At 38.5% G+C, this 19,078-nt stretch overlaps 2 protein-coding genes across 10 annotated transcripts in view; one reads left to right on the top strand and one right to left on the bottom strand.

Moving 5' to 3' along the window:
- Positions 1 to 19,078, bottom strand: part of simc1 (SUMO interacting motifs containing 1) — a 58,476-nt gene that overhangs the window by 4,445 nt on the left and 34,953 nt on the right. For 3 of the 9 annotated variants that reach the window (XM_088431562.1, XM_088431561.1, XM_088431564.1), the window contains 4 exons: positions 16,435 to 16,494; positions 10,169 to 10,294; positions 4,021 to 4,109; positions 1,324 to 1,393 (listed from right to left, as the gene is read on the bottom strand). In XM_088431562.1, coding sequence (XP_088287688.1) covers positions 1,324 to 1,393; positions 4,021 to 4,109; positions 10,169 to 10,195 — 186 coding nt within the window. In that variant the 5' untranslated portion in view covers positions 10,196 to 10,294; positions 16,435 to 16,494. Of the gene's footprint in view, positions 1 to 1,323; positions 2,209 to 4,020; positions 4,110 to 10,168; positions 10,295 to 11,167; positions 11,334 to 16,434; positions 16,495 to 19,078 lie in introns of those variants that run through there. The other 6 variants (XM_088431560.1, XM_088431565.1, XM_088431563.1 and 3 more) reach the window with 5 other exon arrangements.
- adra2db (adrenergic, alpha-2D-, receptor b) lies at positions 12,254 to 15,556 on the top strand. The gene has a single exon (XM_088431568.1). It carries the CDS (start codon positions 12,585 to 12,587, stop codon positions 13,854 to 13,856), a length of 1,272 nt encoding a protein of 423 aa, XP_088287694.1. The 5' UTR covers positions 12,254 to 12,584; the 3' UTR covers positions 13,857 to 15,556.

Here is a 19,078-nt window from a genome sequence, read left to right as displayed (position 1 = left end):
CTGACAACTTAGTACAACTAATACAATACAACTGCCATTCATGTTTTTGGAGTGTGGGAGGAAGTCGGAAAGCCCGGAGGAAAAACCCAGGTGGGCTCGGGGAGAGCATGCAAGCTCCACGTAGGAAAAAGTGAGCTGGAATTGAACTCAAGTCCCTGAACTGTGAGGTGGACGTACTAACCACTGCTCCACGAGCCGTACCTACGCTCTGATTGTTTTACTTTTGTTTTCATAGAGGGCTTGGGGAGGAAAGATTTTACACAGTCAGCCAAGTAAACAGCAATGTTTCATTTATTAGTTACAAAGTTCTACTCTAGAAAATGTCCAAGTGGGAAAAATGTGTGTTTGGGAGCACACAGCCAGACAAACATTTTTTTTTCTCGTAAATAAGTCATCCGCCGACCGAACTGTTGTTATGAGTAGTGGTTTCCCGAGGGAATCGATTTGATAGAAAGAAAGGGTGTTACTGTGTGCCATTTTTTGACGTGTTTTGTTTTTTGGCTTTCCAGTTCATTTTGATGTCACTTTTATGCTCCTTCTTGCACTTGCGGTCAAGCGATGGAAGGATGAATGTTTCATGGCTGGCTGGCCAGGTGCTGAGAGCACAGAATAAGCAAGGAATGCTTAGAAATGCACCAATTGAAAGTTAATAACCCGTTGGAGTGATTAGGTTTAGAAATCAACACTCTAACATGGTTAAAATCTCCCAAAGTTGACTCTTGTGATATGGGCCCTTTAGGAAAAAAAATAAAAGTGCTCATTATCAGTTATACACAGCATTAGTGTTTGTTCACTTTAAAACTACAGTAAACTGTCAACCAAGTCATCAACCCATTCCTAACCAATAAATTGATGTCTGCCTGGCAAGTCTATAGCGCGGTTTCAGATATATGTAAACAGAACGTTTTTTTTTTTTTGCAATAAAAATGACTATTGTTTTAAAATACTTTTAGGGAAATATTTAATCATAAAGGATCTTTTGGAATTTTTGACCATGTAAATTAAATCACCCATAGGTTACTCAGTACTTAAGTAGATCTTTCAATTCATGTTTATTCTTACTCAAACTATTATTTGGAGGGCTACAGTACATTGTATGTGTTACATTGTTGTTCCACGAAGTCCTGTGTAAGAATTTCCACTGCCACATGCTGGCATACGTTTTGTCAAAGCAAAAGGTCTATGGAAGAGAACAGAAGAAAATAAATACGTTTTTTTTTTTTTTATTTATTTATTTAATCCAGCACCCCTGGCCTGGCATAACCAGGCGGGTTTAGCAAATAGCTCCAAATTCCTCAATTTGAGATAATGTAGCAAACTTACGGATGGGTCGCTGGCGTCCTGGACTTCAACTCGCACCGCCGAGGTGGACTCTGGCTTAGCGGCAGACTCACTAAAAGAATCAACAAATTCCACATCCGAACAGTCCTCATCATTGTCAGAATCAGAGCTGATGGTGATGACAACATTCATTACTCTCCTTCCTTTGCACAATGTCGGGGTATTCGACAGACGATAAAAACTAATGCAAACCGTTTAAAAACATCCATTAACCCTAGTACCGGGACCAGCGACTCGAAATTGCCATTCAAAAGTACATTTTAGACAAAACATACAGCATGATACATATTTATGTTACGATCTCGTTTTTTCTTCCTCTGCGTTGACGACGTATTGACAACAAACAGCCATTGATCTTATTGATACACACTGACATCTAAGGTAACGGAGTGGTACAGCAGGGAAGGACAATTTATGCAAATAAATCATATTTGCTTCAATAAAAGGAAGAGATGAGCCAGGTTAGTTGAGATGAGTTTATAAAAAAAGAATGATAACAGATCAGTTCATTCAGCTAGAAACCACGTATCCTCGCTTCGATCGTGGGAATTCCTAATATTATATTAACGATATATCTATCATGTACAATTACTGTACTGCATAACGTGTTCATGAATAAATAGTGTTAAAATCATTTCCGCCTCGCGACAAAATTTCACAAACCAGTCATCTGTCCAAAGAGTGCCACTTGGGGGCGCTCAGGCTTTGCAAGATACCTCCTGTGACGCTACCGGTTAACAGCCAGGTGCAAAAATGAATTATTATTATGTAAATACCTGAATTCTCTAACATGCGAATAAACAGGCATTCTTATATGTTGCTTAAAACCTTATACATGTGCTGTAATACCTATACCTTTATCCATATTTTGGTAGTAAAGTGAATAAAAATGTGTTTAAAGGTTTTTTTTTTTTTTACAGTTAAGAACTGTCCTAGAAAGGTAAGCTGTTTTTTCCCATGCTAAATGGGTGATTGTTTTTCTTAGAAAAACGGAGGCTTGAAGCACAGTCACATAATTGGACAAATAGAGCATACGACCTCAGATGCTGGCATCCAACTGATACTGGATGAATCATTGTTAGGTGTAAGCTTGACACCGCAGCATAGCGAGATTGTAGCGAGCTGGTTTTGCAAAGAAGGGCATAATGCATGTGTGTGGAAAATACTGTGTGTACAACTGTACATTCCAGTGCAGGATGCACTTGGAAAATCAACCTCTCGATCATTTAGTCTTATTGTCAGAAGCATTAGTTCTACTTCTTTGGTTCTGAGAAAACAAAATCACATTATTTTGCAGAATAATGCGAGTTAAATTAGACACGAGTGAGCAATATGAAAGCATTTAAGGATCCAGATGTACCGTAGCTCTAAATGTCCTGCAACCATACATGGACATAGATGAAGAAATGAGATACCTAATGAGCAGCAGACCATGAAAGTTATGATATTAAAACCACGGGAGCATTAGTACATTATGGCTGCACACGTTAGTAGACAACGATACAAAAATATATCATATATTATACGTAAACTGTACACACACACATATATATATATATATATATATATATATATATATATATATATATATATATATATATATATATATATATATATATATATATATATATATATATATATATATATATATATATATATATACAGTATATATATATATATATATATATATATATATATATATATATATATATATATATATATATATATATATATACTTTTTTTTTTCCTGCCAATAAATCTTACACAGTTGAAACCCTGTTTATTCTCCTTTTAAATAATATCCCATTTGTAAGGAATGTGCATTTGTGGGAAGAGCATGCCAATGCGCCAAATCATGACTGCCTACACACGTAGGCAAAATTGTTGGTACGCTTCCATTACAGGAAAAAAAAAAAAAAAACTATAATGATCATTGAAATATCTTGAAAGTAATAAGTCTTGAATTTTCAAAACTGTATTGACAACTGTAAATACAACCTGTGTAGAGGCCAAAACGTGAAAGTTTGATTTCACATTAATTGAAACTAAGTACTAAAACAAGTATAGAATTCTCAAAATCCCATTTTGTAAATATCAAAGTCAACTTAAAATTTGTGAAAAAGGACTTGAGCCCCAAACCTAAATTACAGGCTGCACAACACTCACAGGAATAACTACAACCAAGTGTAGGGATGAAACCATCGTTGGTCAATTAATCGATTATCGAAGTTATGGTTTACTTCTGATAATCAGTAAGTTATTTGGATCAGCTCAACAGTGAATATTCACTGATGATCGCAATTTTTAACTCTGTATTTCAGCGCACATTTTGCATAAATGACAAAAATTATTCACTATGTGGACAAAAATATCGGTTTTACATCAATTTTAAGCAGCAGCCAAATGTTTAAAAATGAAGTCGGTGTAAGAAAATAAGCGATTAGATGACGATGCGCATTTCCTGCCATCAACATGCAGGATAGTCTGTGCAATTTCTCAGATTTTTAATTGATAAATGCCTTCGTAGTACTATACTTTTAAAACCTTATGTTTGTTCTTGTCTTCATTTTTTTTAAGCAACTTCACCCCTTATACCATAACAACCCTCCATAATTTGCACAGCAAAGCTGATTACTTTAGAGTTTGTACATTATTTATTATTGATATTAGTAGACTTACTGGCGTGTTTTGGAACATCGTCCTGCTGTAGAACGCAAGTTCGATATGAAGTCAGGAACAGATGGTCGAGCATTCTTCCCTAGAATTTTCTGAAAAATAACAAAAGTCCATCAATTGATAGTTACACTTTAATGATTTTAAAGAATAAAAAATTGAAAGAGAGCAAGGACTTGTTTTCATAGCACAGTAGACACAACATCACTAAGATGAATACAAAAGAGTTTCATTATCATGTCTGAATCAAGTGAGACACTGGCGAGAAATCGTTAACACTCTCTGCCAGAGCCAGTCGGAGGTCATTTCTGCTGTCTTGTTGCATTTGGCTGTAAATGAGTAATACTTCGATCAGACACTGATGAACAAATCTCTTTCGAGAGAAAATCAACAATGCCGTGTTGTATTGTGAATTAGTAGTCAATATCAGGAACGAGAAAGACAATTTATACAGAATGTGTTTGAGAAACTCTTCTATTAAAAAAAAAGACTGTCATACTGTATGTGAAGAAATAGAAAGGCTGCAAAAAGTTACCCACGGGATTCAACGTTTGCGTCTTCTAAAAAAAAAAAAAAAGTTCCTGGGGGAAAATTCCAAAATAGAATTTCTTGGTAGCTAATTACAGCAGTACAAAGAATAAAATGATTGACTGGGCATTTTAGATGGACAGGCGTGATTGGACAGAATTCTGAAGTCAAACGATAAACAACCGTGTTTCAACACATGGCATCATTGTTATTTTTAGACTGAAATGTGTGACCTATATTTTTGTCCTTCCTTGACCTTCACAACCAATTAAAACATAATTTTATATGATGATGATGTCACCAAAGGACTGAAAACCTTGCTGTCCGGACAACAGCACCCATCCCTACCATCTACATTCCTGCACCTAATATGTTTCCACTTTATTATTTTAGAGATTAAAATAGTTTGACAGGCTAAATCCCATGACAAAAGGGCCTCAATTAATGTTCTGGATCATTTTCAACAGCAATAGCCCAAGGTCAATCCCCTCTTACGAGGTTATTTGGGGTCATTTGCAGCCACGTCACGCCAGTGCCCCCACCAACTCCCACCTCCGACTTTTCCCAACGAATGGTGACAGCCATTCTTTTGTTTTTGCCCTTATGTTGGTGTGTAACTTCCTCTGGTTTGTTTTTGCTTTGTAATATTTTTCTTTCATCATTTAAAAAAAAAAAAGATTTACTCTTAATTCAATCAATGCCATCCCCAACCCAAACTCATTCTAAAAACAACAACAACAACAAAAATAAAACAAACCGAGTTAACTGTGGATGGGAGCAAATGAGATAAAATTGTTCTTTGCAATAATATGCTTTATGAAGCCTCAGGTAAACATGGTATTCTGATTCATACTGTGTTTGTGGACTATGAATTCAGCAGCAAAATCCACATGCTTTAATTAGGGCTCAAACAAGATGGATTTTTTTAAGGCCAATGTGTTTTTTTTTGGCACAAAAGTATTTATGGGGAGAAGTACCTTGGCTCAAAGTTTAGTATTAAAGTCAATCAAAACATTACTTATCCTTGAAAATGTCAACAATTTACACTTCAATTAAGGTTAGTAAACATGGCATATGCTGCCATAATTCATTTTTAATGTAATCTCAATAGCGCACATGAGATGTCAGACAAGTATTCCTACAAATTGGTTGCTATGTCTACATCCATGTTAAAGTGTCAAGCTTTTAATACAAGCCTGCCAGCTTCAGCTTGCGAATAGTTGCCCCACTTTTATTTGTGACTGTGGAGCAACAATCTGTTGACACAAGAGGCTAGCGAGTGGCTTCCTCATCTAACACTAGATCACGCAAAGGTAATTAACCGTGCCTTAGTGTCTGTCAGGGTACACTAACTGTGGAGGAAAACCAAGCGTGGCCTGCCAAGTTGGATTTTGAAGGGCGCGCATGCCTTCATGAATCAGTCATACAGCATTATGATCTTAAACACCGGCCTCTCCATCGATGTTGCTCTGGTGGAAAATCGGTAGCATCTTGAGATTCATGATTGTGCTGTATGTTACCTGAGCAACTGTGATGTTGTTTTAATTTGACGGCAAGTGGCAACATTTCCACCACCTCTGGGGGGTTTTCTTTTTTACTCTTTCATTGCCAAGGATGAGAATTCTCATCTTTTAAAATAGGAGTAAAACTAATAAATAATAAAATTCTCTTCCAATAGTTTTTCTTTTTAATTTTTTTATGGAGGGTAGCTGCCAACCTTAACTAGTGCGTATCTAATATTAAGCCAATTGAACACTGTAGTGATAACTGTGACCATTGGATAGCAGTTTTTCATACTTACAACACATATATTACATATCTGTAATTCTAAGTAAGGAATGGAAATCAATCTTTCATATGATACCACCCATGTTTACATAGACGTCGCTCACAATAATCTGTCGGCCTTGAAAGATGAGTGCCAATGCTAAATATACCTGGCCAGGGGTCTACAGGGGTATACTAGGCCAAAGATCACGAGTAGCCCGCAAGGCTGTTCTACAAATACAATAGCTTACAAATGATAGAACATTGGTGAATTTCTATGAAATTGACAAACATTTATATATTTAATAAATTTACGTTACATATTACAATTCATTTATGTTTACTACAGCTGTTCCTTTGCGAAAAATTATTAACATGATCTGTGTCTTCACACATTGGTAGACCTTTGTATTACTCAGTACCAAAGAAGTAGCTCTCAGTTTCAAAATGGATGGTGAGTCTGTACTAGGCAGTCTCGAGGTTGCCTTTTCTGAAAACGCTTGGCACTGCGTTCTTGGCCCTTGCTTCATATTAAACATCTGTTCTTGAGTCCACCTTTCTTCCTGCTTCACTTCATTTGGGTCCACCTACACACTCCACCATGCCTCGCAATCGTGACACATAGACCGGTTCTTTTTTAAGCTCATCCATGATACATCTCATTATGTATTAGCTTTAAGATAGCAGATTTTATAGCAAAGCAAAATACAGTGGACCCTCGTTTTACAACGTCCCTGATTAACGTTATTTAAATGTTGCGACCTGGACTACTGAGTTTGTTCATCCCCTCTTTATGACATGTTCCCGGATATGCGACAAGAACAACTGTCATGACCCTAGGGCAGTGGCTGTATTTGTGTTGTTTTGCCTCTATCTGTTGGCGTTTTTAAGTAATTGCACTTATTTGCTATTGCCGTCTAACTGCTTCCATGCAACGTGTCACTACAATGCTGGTCTGCTACTGGTCGGCGTCTCCTCACGGAAATGGTGGTCTGCTATTGGTCGGCCTCATTTGTTTCAAAATGACGGAACGGTAAAGCTTTGTTCGATTGTGAGTGGTTACAAAACTGTATTTATAGTGCATTTTACTGCTTAATTCAAAGTTGAAAGGGTTAGCCATGGGGCCCAAGATTGCTGATGATGTTAAAGAGAGAAGTAAGAACATGATTTATATGGAAACAGTGCTGGAAATAACCATTATTAGGGAATATGGGCATAACAATTGGCACTCACAGGTAAATAAATCCTTTCTATATTTTTTATTTATGATGTTTTCTGATTGTATACATGTATATTATATATACGTAGCAGTTACTATACTATTTTGGTACCAATGTTTAATTTTTATGTACAATTTTGATGTTTTTACCTGGGGTTATGAACGCATTGGCTATTTAACGTAAGTTTGGATTGCCAGTCATACGACGAATTCGCCATACGACCCCAACCGCGGAACGGATTAATGTTCTAACACTGTACACAGTTTGCAATTTTCTTATTAAAGTAAATATCAAAGATAAAGTGGCATTGATAAACGAATAATTTTTTTGACCCAATCGCTTCAGCTGGACACTTGGGCCCATCATCTTGTTGTACCACCCATCTACCCCACCTCTATACACGGCACTGGACATCATCATATCTATCGCTTCAACATTACTAATTAGTTTGAATAAAAGCCTCATCTGAAATACACACGACCTGAAAATAAAAATAATCAGTTGGCTGTTGAATAACAAAATGCCACGGACCAATATGTTAGATATACAGTAATTAGGTATGGTAGATAAACTTCCTCGGCTTTTTATAATCTAAGGGAAAAACTTTATTTAGTGCTGACAAGAGTGACCTTCAATGCTTCATTAGTCTGCTCATACTTTCAACTTCTACTATTTGAGTCCAAAGTTATGGGAAAATGCAGAGGGGAAATCTTGTTTGTTTGGAACACAACAAAAGGTCAGCAGTCATGTATTTATCCCCAACCTGCCAGGCCGAAAGACAGCGGCGGCAATGCGAGATGAATGGCTGCAAGATGTGGAAAGATGTCTGGGAGGGGAACATGTGAATCACTGTGAGGCTGTGACACACTCATAAGTCCTCTCCCACTCTCCAGCTCCTACAACACATGGAGCATAGCCAGGGTCGCACTCACGCATGTAAATAAGAGAAGCTATCCAATAGAAAAAGTATCAAAAGGGGGTCACGGTTGAATTTGTGGAGGCTGAAATGCCAGAAGGAATGATTACTTTTACCATGCACCTGTATCCTCAGATGAGGTTTTCACACTGCACCTAAGGCCATTTATTCCTGGAATATTACATAACTACACAGGGTTCTGTGCACATTCAGCTGAAACAGCCCCCTTAGAGAGGAAAAAAAAAACACAAAGGTAAAGAGGATTGAGGCAGGGAGGGAAATGCAGACCCCTGCTGCTTCTATATGTTCAATATAGAATTCTCTTTTGATATACATCGTTTGGAAACATTGGTAGATAATTAGTAAAGCTAACTTTGATCCCTATTAGATTACAATAACCAGTGCTGAACAGCCCTCAACTGGAGCATTACCTGCTTGTAGACAGGCTATTAAATAATCATGCTTTTTTTTTTCTCACCAGATTGGACTGAAAAGAATTGTGATGTGTTTGTCAATTATTATGCAACATGTTGGCCTTTCCAGTCACAAGTATAATTAGCACCTGATGAGGAATGTTGCAATATTGCATAGTGGGTGGGACCTGTGCGATGCAAGTCCGTTTTTAATGGGTATTTTTTTCATCAAAATGCTAGTTTATTTTTTTATTTCTTGACGATAAGAGTTTCAAAGTGAGTATTGTTTGTCACAGAGCACACATCAACCCGATAGTTTAATTCATGCTAAAAGGGATCCAGCATTGTGTTGGCCATTGTTACAACAGATTAAAAAAAAAAAAGCAGTACATAAAAACTCACTGTTTAGCTTTAAGATGGTACCAAATTCATCTTACTATCATCATATATCTGTAGATATGATGACTTGAAATATGTTCAAGACTAAATCAAGTCTTGGGTTTGTTTCAAGACTATTATTTTTATTATTTATTTATTCATTTTATTTTTTTAACAGTTTAGCTTTGCTTGTACAACAAAAACATTCTTCAATAGACAAGAAAACCAATTGTTAATAACGCCAGATTTTTATTGTTTAATAACACCCTTGATTCAAACCACTAGAACTGACCTGAGCAAAAAAAATAAATAAATAAAAATGTTAAAATTGGTCCTCTAATTCAATGGCAATACACCTCTGAAAAAAAAGAAAAAATTAAATAATTGAGCCTTGGCATCTTATGAAAAAGACAACAGCATACTGACGATATGTGTGAAGCCACTTCCAGCTTCAAAGATATTACTGTTACGTAATCGTGCATATTGAACTTTCAAAGCTCTGAATTATGGTTTGTTTTACAGACTTTGTTGCTGTTTTGAGCAAGGCTACTTTGTTCTTTGCTAAAAAAAACAAAAAAAAATCCTTTTCACAAGATCGCTCCTTTTGACTGCATTTGGTCACTGCCAGCACTGCAAGCAGCCTTCTGAAACTGAATTTGTGCGTGACGGAAAAGAATGAAAAGCGCATTCAGATTCAACTGCAGAGGATTATATATCGTTATCATATATTTCTTTAATTGCAAAAAAAATAATGTCCCATCTACTCTGGGCCTTGGAACAAATCCATAATGTGTTTAATAACACTAATGTTAAGATCATCTTCAAGAGGAGTAAATAGTAGAATAGAAGCCATATACATAATTACATCATCCATCACCGGTTGCATAACGAGGCTTGCTCATTTGTAATAATTACAATTGAATCTTATTTACCAGACGCCCTGCGGGTTGACGAGTCATGGTGAATGTTTGGAGTTTGCTGAGGTCGCTTTGTTCCTATGCAGCAGGTATGTCCTCCAGCAGATGTCTTCACAACCCTGATATATGTTGACAGTTACCCTAAAGACAATCGCCACAGTTTCATGATCATCTAAAGTTGTGTATGAGATAAAAAGAATGCCTCTTGCTGTCTTACAAACTTGTTTCATGCATTCCTGATTCAGTAGTCAAAACTGAGTGTCATTTGCAGCACTCAAAACTCAAAAACGTTCATTTGAATGTCATACGTCACCTATTCAATAGCCATATGGATTCATCAGAAGATGTTTGCTATAGTTGTCTGTATGAGTTTCTTTCTTTCTTTTTTTTTTTTTTTTTAAATCACTGCTACTCTAAATATCTCCTGGTCATACACATCCATCGCCATGCAGATTACATAACCAGAGCTCCCTTTGCTAACAGATAGTGTTTTAGGGATACAATTGGGGGATTGTGTCCCACAAGGCACAATTCACACTAATTTACCCATATGGCAACATGATCCCAAGGCAACTCCTAATGACATGGGCTTTGAATTCTACAAAAGCCATCATCATTGGCAACGGAGAAGCTATTGTATCCCTTAAAAGTAAACTTAATAAAAATGTTTACAGTTCCTTGACTTGTAGAGCTCGATTTGCTTAAGCCTAATTGAAAAAATGTAGTCTGAAGAAGTATTAATTTGCATAAAGGTATAACCTGACGAATATTGATCTTTTTAAGGTAAATTTTCGCCCCCTTGTGGAGGTGCCCGGTGTAAGGGAAATGGAAGAGTCGACATTTGGAATTCAAGTGAATCAAATGTATAAATAGAATCATGACATTGTACATTTCTTAAAACGGAATTACGCGGCGGCTATCTAGCGGCAAAGGAGGGCTCCATTCAAGCTAGGAGCGCCACTGTTGTGCACTTTTTATTTAGTGTGGTGTGCCTTATGAGTAATTTTTCCTCACCAATTTGTTCAGAAGAGTTCCAAACGACAAATGGTGTAATGTTCGATACTTCAGATCCTTATGTCAAAAGTGAGTTCAATTTGACCGGAGAAATTAACTTTCATCTATTTCTTCTTCTACTACGACTGTTATTTAATATATTTTCAAAAATCTGCCCCGATGCTCTCTACGGGGCAGTATTGGTACTGCAAAAGAGATTGTTGCGTTCACGTGTGCTTTGTAAAATTGTTAACGATGTTAAAAATTGTACCCTGCGTTAGTCTAACAATCAAGTATGTCCTTTATTTATGATGAAACAGTAAATAGTACTATGGCAATGTTGAGATATTTTTGATGGTGTCAAAGGACACCAAACTACTTCCCGGGGGGCATTTACGGCCCACATTTTTTTGTATTTGTTTTTTCATTTGTCCGCTCTGTCTAATCTGCAAAAAAAGCATTTGACATGGTCTACATTGCCATTTTTAAAAAGGAATAAAAAGCTTTGGTGGTAGACACCTTTAGAAGAGCGAAAAAAATCCTAATTTGTCTCATCACTTGTGACAGAATGCCTTGCGTAGATTTTTTTTTTTTTTTAATGACGTTTTAAATAAATTCAAGTAGAAAAAAAATGTCCCTTTTGGTCTTCATTGCGAATGCAGCTTTTAAAAGAAAATGTTTGGACACACCTGGTCTAAATAAAGATTGCAAATTTGGTTTAAAGACCGCAAACGGACTTTTGGGTGATTACAGTGACACAAATACGTTTATGTCACAAGGGATATTTCAAGGGATGTTTTTTAATCGCAAGCGCATTTAGTAAAAGACTCATTAAAAATAGACATGATTCCAAGTGTAGCCGTTATTTTGTTTGACAGTTCAATGCTGTTTGTACTATTCACTGGCCTTTGCATATCATTAGATGAAAGTCGAGAGAGGGGAAAAAAACTGTGCGTGAAATCAAACACAACAAGCCCAGGGGCATCCTTGAAGGGAAAATGCTTCCTGTTTGGAAGAAATCTCAAAACCAGCTGTCCAAACAGGCTCGTTTTCTCTGTCTCTCTCCCTCTCCTCTTTTGAAGTTTGGAAAACGGGCTGGTCCTCGGAGTGACGTCACCTCCCTCCTGCATGGGCATGCAAGCGCTCGCGGCGTGCGTCCCCAAAGAGACGCTTGGCACCTCAATGCGAAGGCAGCATTACGCGCGGATCCTTAACCGCGTGTGACATGCTTTGTCTTAAATTTACGATGCGATCGGAAGTAATTCGTCGCATCGGGACTTTGGGGGGATTTCGTAGCGGTGGGTTAGCGTTACAGCCGGGCAGCAGTGATTCTTTTGTGGGTTACTACCGGTTAAGAGAGCATTACGCGCGCGTCGACTCCACGTCGAGCGGAAGGCGCACGCACAGTCATGGCGTCATGGGTCAGATTTGAGCCGCGATGGAATCAAGTGAGGTGAACGTGTTCGAAAATGTCTCCAAGGATGTTAACGGCACGGACGCGCCGCTCGAGTGGCCTCACACGGCGCCGGCCGCCGCGCTCATCATCCTGGTGGTGGCCGTGATCATCTCCGTGACGATCGTGGGGAACGTGTTGGTGATCGTGGCGGTGCTGACGAGCAGGGCTCTCCGCGCCCCTCAGAACCTCTTCTTGGTCTCTTTGGCGTCTGCGGACATCCTGGTAGCCACCCTGGTCATCCCCTTCTCGCTGGTGAACGAGGTGATGGGCTACTGGTACTTTGGAAGCACATGGTGCGCATTTTACCTGGCGCTGGACGTTTTGTTCTGCACCTCGTCTATCGTGCACTTGTGCGCCATCAGTTTGGATCGCTACTGGTCCGTCACCAAGGCGGTGAGCTACAACCTTAAGAGGACTCCCAAGCGCATCAAATCCATGATCGCGATGGTGTGGGTGATCTCGGCGGTCATCTCCTTCCCCCCCCTTCTCATGACCAGGCACGACGAGCGCGAGTGTCTAATCAACGACGAGACGTGGTACATCCTGTCCTCCTGCGTGGTGTCCTTCTTTGCGCCGGGTCTCATCATGATCTTGGTCTACTGTAAGATCTACAAGGTGGCCAAGCAACGCTCCTCCACGGTGTTCGTGGCCAAGAACGGACTGGAGCGGCAGCCCTCTCAGTCAGAAACCTGCTTCGTCCAGAACGACCGCTTCGACATGGAGAGCCCCAGCAGCCAAAGTTCGGGCAGCCACCCTCAGAAACAAGGCGAGCTGGACGACATCGACCTGGAGGAGAGCTGCTGCACGTCGGAGACCAAAGGCCGCAATCATCACTTCGCCAGAAAGGGCAAAGTGGAGGGTTCGGACGGCTGCCCGTCACAGAACTGTCGCATCTCCTGGGCTTCGTCCCGCGCGTCACAGCTCTATACGGAGCAAAAACACGTACCGGCCGGGCGGCAACACGCTGCCGCTGTGAACAAGACCAAAGTGGCCCAGATGCGAGAGAAGCGCTTCACTTTCGTCCTGGCCGTGGTCATGGGTGTGTTTGTGTTGTGCTGGTTCCCCTTCTTTTTCACCTACAGCCTGCACGCTATCTGCAGGGACAGCTGCTACATCCCTGGCACACTTTTCAACCTTTTCTTTTGGATCGGCTACTGCAACAGTTCTGTCAATCCCATCATTTACACAATTTTCAACAGGGATTTCAGGAAAGCCTTCAAAAAAATCATTTGGCCGACTCCTAAGCGCACATAAACACAGGAAGGATTTCTGGGTGGCAAAGCTGCTTTCCCAGCTTTCTTTTGCAAAAGCGAGGAAGGAATTTCGGCAGATTAACTGAACTCAGCCTGGAGCTGATTATTTCCCTTCTGCACAATTCTAGTGACTTTTGGAACAATGGGTGTTGTATACAGATGACAATGTTAAGTAAAATGTAATACGTTGAGAAAAAACAGTCGATATAATATATAAATAACCATCTGGAATGTTCATGGTCACTATTAAAAATGTACCTGAGATGCTTTCTGTTGGTGACTTTCTGCAAACATTCAAATAAAACCGTAACATGCGAGTTAGAACAATAGAAAAAAACCCAGCAAGGTTAAAGGAACATTTGCTGCTCTGAGAGTGACATGCAAAAAAAAGCACAGCATCCTTGAGGCCTTAAAAAGGCGCTACACAGAACACAAAAACAAACAAAACAATAATTTTTATTATGTTATAATTGTTTTTATTGTTATGGATCTTTTACTGAATTTAAGTTGACACCTGACTGAAATGGAAACATGGTATGCAGTGCTCTAACAGCATAAATTCGACACGTATTTGAGGTCTTGGAAATTTAATAATGCTGCTGTCCTACAGGAGATGTTTATTATTGTTTGTAAAGCAGTGCCTTTAGGTACAAGTTCAATTTATCCCATGTACACACATCTGAAACACATATCTGAAATAATCTTTCCCATTGTACCATAAATGATTTAATGCTTCATTTCAATTCATTTTGTTGCTCCTTGTGTACACGCATTGGCAACCGGGCGTCTGTAGAATGAAAACAGTAGATCTTAATTTGGCTGTATTCACATTTTCATTGTTTTCCTGTGATTTAAAAAGCTGCAATGATAATGCTCTTTCTTTGCAAAGGATAAAGAATATATATACATGCAGGTGATTAACATATATCAAATATACATTGCTTGAAGGGTTCTAAAACCACAACTATAAATGCAAATTATTAGCATGTCAGTGGCTAACATTAAACTAACGGGGCCTTAAAGAGGCTTGTACAGTATCTAAAAAAACCATTAAGATGGGTTACTTGTAACATCACTTTGGAGATGTACATAGAATTACAACATATTATACGAAAAGGTAGTCCTAATGTCTTTTTTGAGATTTTTTGGCCTACGCAAGAGTAACGAAAGGCATACTTTTTGATATGCTCTGACGTTGAATGTTCGTTTTTTTTTTTGTGCAGGTGTGCCTAATTTTGTGGCCTTTGGTTGTGTATGACTCAAAATTTGCTGTACTCTGTAGATTTTCATTGCACCACTTCCTTCTCCAACAATAGCTGACCTGAGGCATGGATGTGCAAACACGACTGGATAAGTCCGCACATGTCAAGTGAATACATCCATATTATTTGTGCAAACATTCAAATCACGTGACATCCCTTTTCTCAAACACAAACAGGCTTATGTAAGACCAAATCTGGGTTATGCTGTCAAGCGAATGTTGCATTTGCTGTGCTCTGAAAAAAAATCCCAAAATCCTATATGTTATTTTATATTCCTCTGCAGCATCGTAGAAGTGTCCGGTTATCATGCATTTCCTACATTGCTCGTACTTAATTGGGTCGCTAGTGAGTTGAACTTGATCCCAGGTGTCTCTGGGTGAGAGGCGGGGTAAGCCTTGGGATTGGTCAACGTATACACAAATAAACTTTGGCATGTAAATTCCTATTTGTGGGCAACTGAGAGTATCGAATAACAGAGGCGTCCAAACATTATCCTCCAAATGCAGAAAAATAAAGAGAAGGAAAAGGTTTTTTTTTTGTTCAATAAACCACACACATAACTTTTTCTAAACTAAGATTGCGGGTCATCTTTAATGTTAGTTTTAGTATGGCTGCTAACAACGATGCGTGGGATGCAAATGGCCCCAGGGCCATTGTTTCGACACCACTGTCAGTTTATATTCCATTTTGACAGCGGAGACACATCTGAAATTTAGAGGTGGGAATGAGTCTATCACTGCATGCCGTTCCTAACCACAAAATGTCATAATTACAGTAAATATTTGGATCAAAAACAAATCCAGTCCATCAATATTCAACAATAAAATGAAGAAGAGTCAGTATGGCGGTGTATTGAGCGTGCCTTCTAGCACCGCATGACAAGCTATTCCTAGACTGCGCCACAATTCATTGCAAACCAGAAAATGTCATAATGACAGTAAATATTTGGATTTAAAACAGTTTGAGGCTATCAATATAAAACAATAAAATGTAAAACAGCAAGTAAGGCAGTTAGTGAGTCTCTTGTGCCACGTGAGCATGTAGTCTTATGGCGCGCACTGTTCATAACCTCAAAATGTCATAAACGTCGCCGCGTCCTAGCCAAGCACCCTTTGTATTGAATTAACCTAACATGCATGATTTTGTAATGCGGGAGAAAGCCATAGAGAAAGGTCAGACATTTCAACCCAGACGCTATGACTCTCAGAAGGAGGAGACCCACTAGGCCCCAACTCAGGTAATTTATCTCTTCAAATAAGAGAGGTACTGACCGTGATGAAGGTGCAGGCCAGAGGGCAGACAGTCACAGACACTTACCCGCCGATGCGAGAAGGAATCACATGCCTCCACTTCGGCCAACGGCAGTCGAATCGGGCTCTGTGAATTATTGCATAGGACAAGTGGTAAAGCAAAGTGATTGATGGATGTTCTTCAACTTCAAGGTTTCAAATGAAGCATTGAAGAGGACTCACTTGACACTTGACGTCAATAAAATTATACTGACTAACAAGGTAAGTACACCTGCACATTGGAATAACCGAGGTTATTATAGAAAATAAACAAAATAACTCAAATTAAAACCTTTTGATTAATAAAATATATATATATATATATATATATATATATATATATATATATATATATATATATATATATATATATATATATATATATATATATATATAAAACCTCTGCAACCATATTAGTCTAAACACGGTATTATAATTTCAGAGGGTAGCCATTTTGGCTACTGTCGTTGAAGGAAAATGATACCATAGTTGCTCTTGGCTCAGGTATCAACCAATCACAGCTCAGCATGTGACTAAACTCAGAAAACAGGGAATCTAATAAATGATCATTCGTTGATCCCTGAGAAACTGTGAAGTAATTTTCATGCAACAGCAAGTGGAAAAATGGCCACCCCCTGAGTGGGATAAAATCATGTAAATTTTGCTGCTTACTTCATGTCCCACAAACCCAATATCAACTATAATACTTTGTTAGACTAGAGATTGTAGAGAATTATTGTCACATGTATAGCACAAAACCACACAGTGAAATTCTTACTCTGTTCACCTCAGCGAACATAAGACGGCAGCCAAACTGGCCATCATTCTAAACATGATATATATTCATTATGGTAGACAGTGCATGATAGAAGTTGCAACATTTTTCAATTAATTTGCTCTCAATTTGAAAAGATCAGGAAAAAAAACACACTATTTTCTCTGATAGTAGTTTTGCTTTCAATAAACCATGCGCATATTACCTTCACTTTGTTTTGATCAAAATATCAATATCAAATGTCAACATCATTGGATCATAACTACATACATGCGCTATATATGGATTGTATATATAGCATTTATTGTTAAATTAATACGTATTTAACAATATACACATACTGAAAGCTGTTTCCAGATGTGCCAAACAGTCAAGGTAAGCAAAACTCTGACAGCTATTGACCTTTAGTATATTTTGAATGGCTGATTTTTAATTTTGTACTTCTTGGATTGTGCAAGATTCCCTTAAGAAACTGCTGAAACAACAACAATAATAGAAGTTTGAGGCTACATTTCTTGTGGCGAAAAAACAAAACACAACTATCGTTGACAGATCTAGCTTTCCACCTAGTTGCAAATGAGTGTGATTCAATAAGAATATCTATTTACTGAGTCAAGCGCTGGCCCGAGCCGTTATCATGGCTCAGTCGTCTGAATCATGAGTAAACAAACAACGCATGAGATATCACGCCTGTGTGATTCACGCCTGGAATGGATCTTAACCCAGAAAGGAAAACACACGGATAATGCTATTGCACCTCTTATACAGCAGTACGCAAGTGTCATCATGAAGGAGGTGAAGACACATTGTCTGGGAAAAGTGTGGAAAGGAAACGCTGACCAGCCAGATACGAAACTGTACGTGCGTACACATACTACTATATATATACTCTTAAGAATGCCTCCTACTGCTACTGGCACCACGCCAAAGATAATCACCGCATTTGAGGGGCGTCGCGTCAGAAGCTCTTGTTTTGAAACATCTCTAGTCAAGTAAGTCGATGCCGGTGTGGGCGTTGTGAAGCCGAGTGGAGGCAAAGGCGCTTTGTATTGTCTCTAGATGTGAACCTCCGTTTTACTCTGAAGCGGTCTATCAGTACAAGTGAGGATAAGGGGAACGCATTGATCTTGAGAGCGATATTTTACAGATGTCTCATGCAAGTTGTGCTTAAAATTGGTGAGGCAGAAAATCTTCCCTTGCTGTGCCACAGTGGGGTAATTCAAACTCAATATTAAAACAAACTGGGGATTCAGATTATTGTGCTTCTTAAACTAACAATTTTCCTCTATTTTCTTTTGCAAATAAGTACCAGGAAGTTGCAATGATTGACGAATCAATTTAACTGTGTACGTTTAAAATGGAATTTAATTTCACAAGAGGGTGAGGTCATGGATGCCACTTTCTCCCAAGTGAACATATTTACGCAAATACTGAAATGTAATTTTTGTGATGATGACTACAGAGACATATAAGTCCCTTGATGGGACTTGCTTAGAAACTCAATTATCTTTCCCATCAACATGTTGTTACAGAATGAAGCAACAATGGAGCGCAGTGTTTTTTTTTAATTAGTGCTCATGTTTTTCTCACTTTCAATCTGGTATTAATAGTCATACCACTTGTTAACTTGCGTCATCGGCGTTGTACAGAAGGGTAATAGGACCACATGGAAAAGCAAAGGAGAGCAGAAAAATCAGTAATGTTTTGGAAATAAATAGTTTATAGAATGAATAAAAAGTTGTGGCTTTTCAAGAAGAAACTTTAAAGAGAAGAGCAAACCTCCCATGCCACCTTAACGCTTGTGCAGTATGTGATCATTTTTGAGTCTATTTTTTCCACATCATTCTCACAGTATATTAGTCAAGGGATGTCACGCTCACGGTAATGTGATGAATAA

Source organism: Hippichthys cyanospilos, chromosome 13 (assembly GCF_059441005.1).
Source record: "Hippichthys cyanospilos isolate Australia breed blue-spotted pipefish chromosome 13, RoL_Hcya_1.0, whole genome shotgun sequence".
In the NCBI taxonomy this organism is placed as follows: domain Eukaryota; kingdom Metazoa; phylum Chordata; class Actinopteri; order Syngnathiformes; family Syngnathidae; genus Hippichthys; species Hippichthys cyanospilos.
This window is presented reverse-complemented; position numbering and strand designations above follow the sequence as displayed.

Bases quoted from the DNA above. Each gene is read 5' to 3' on its own strand.
- adra2db (XM_088431568.1), top strand. From the start codon at position 12,585: ATGGAATCAAGTGAGGTGAACGTGTTCGAAAATGTCTCCAAGGATGTT.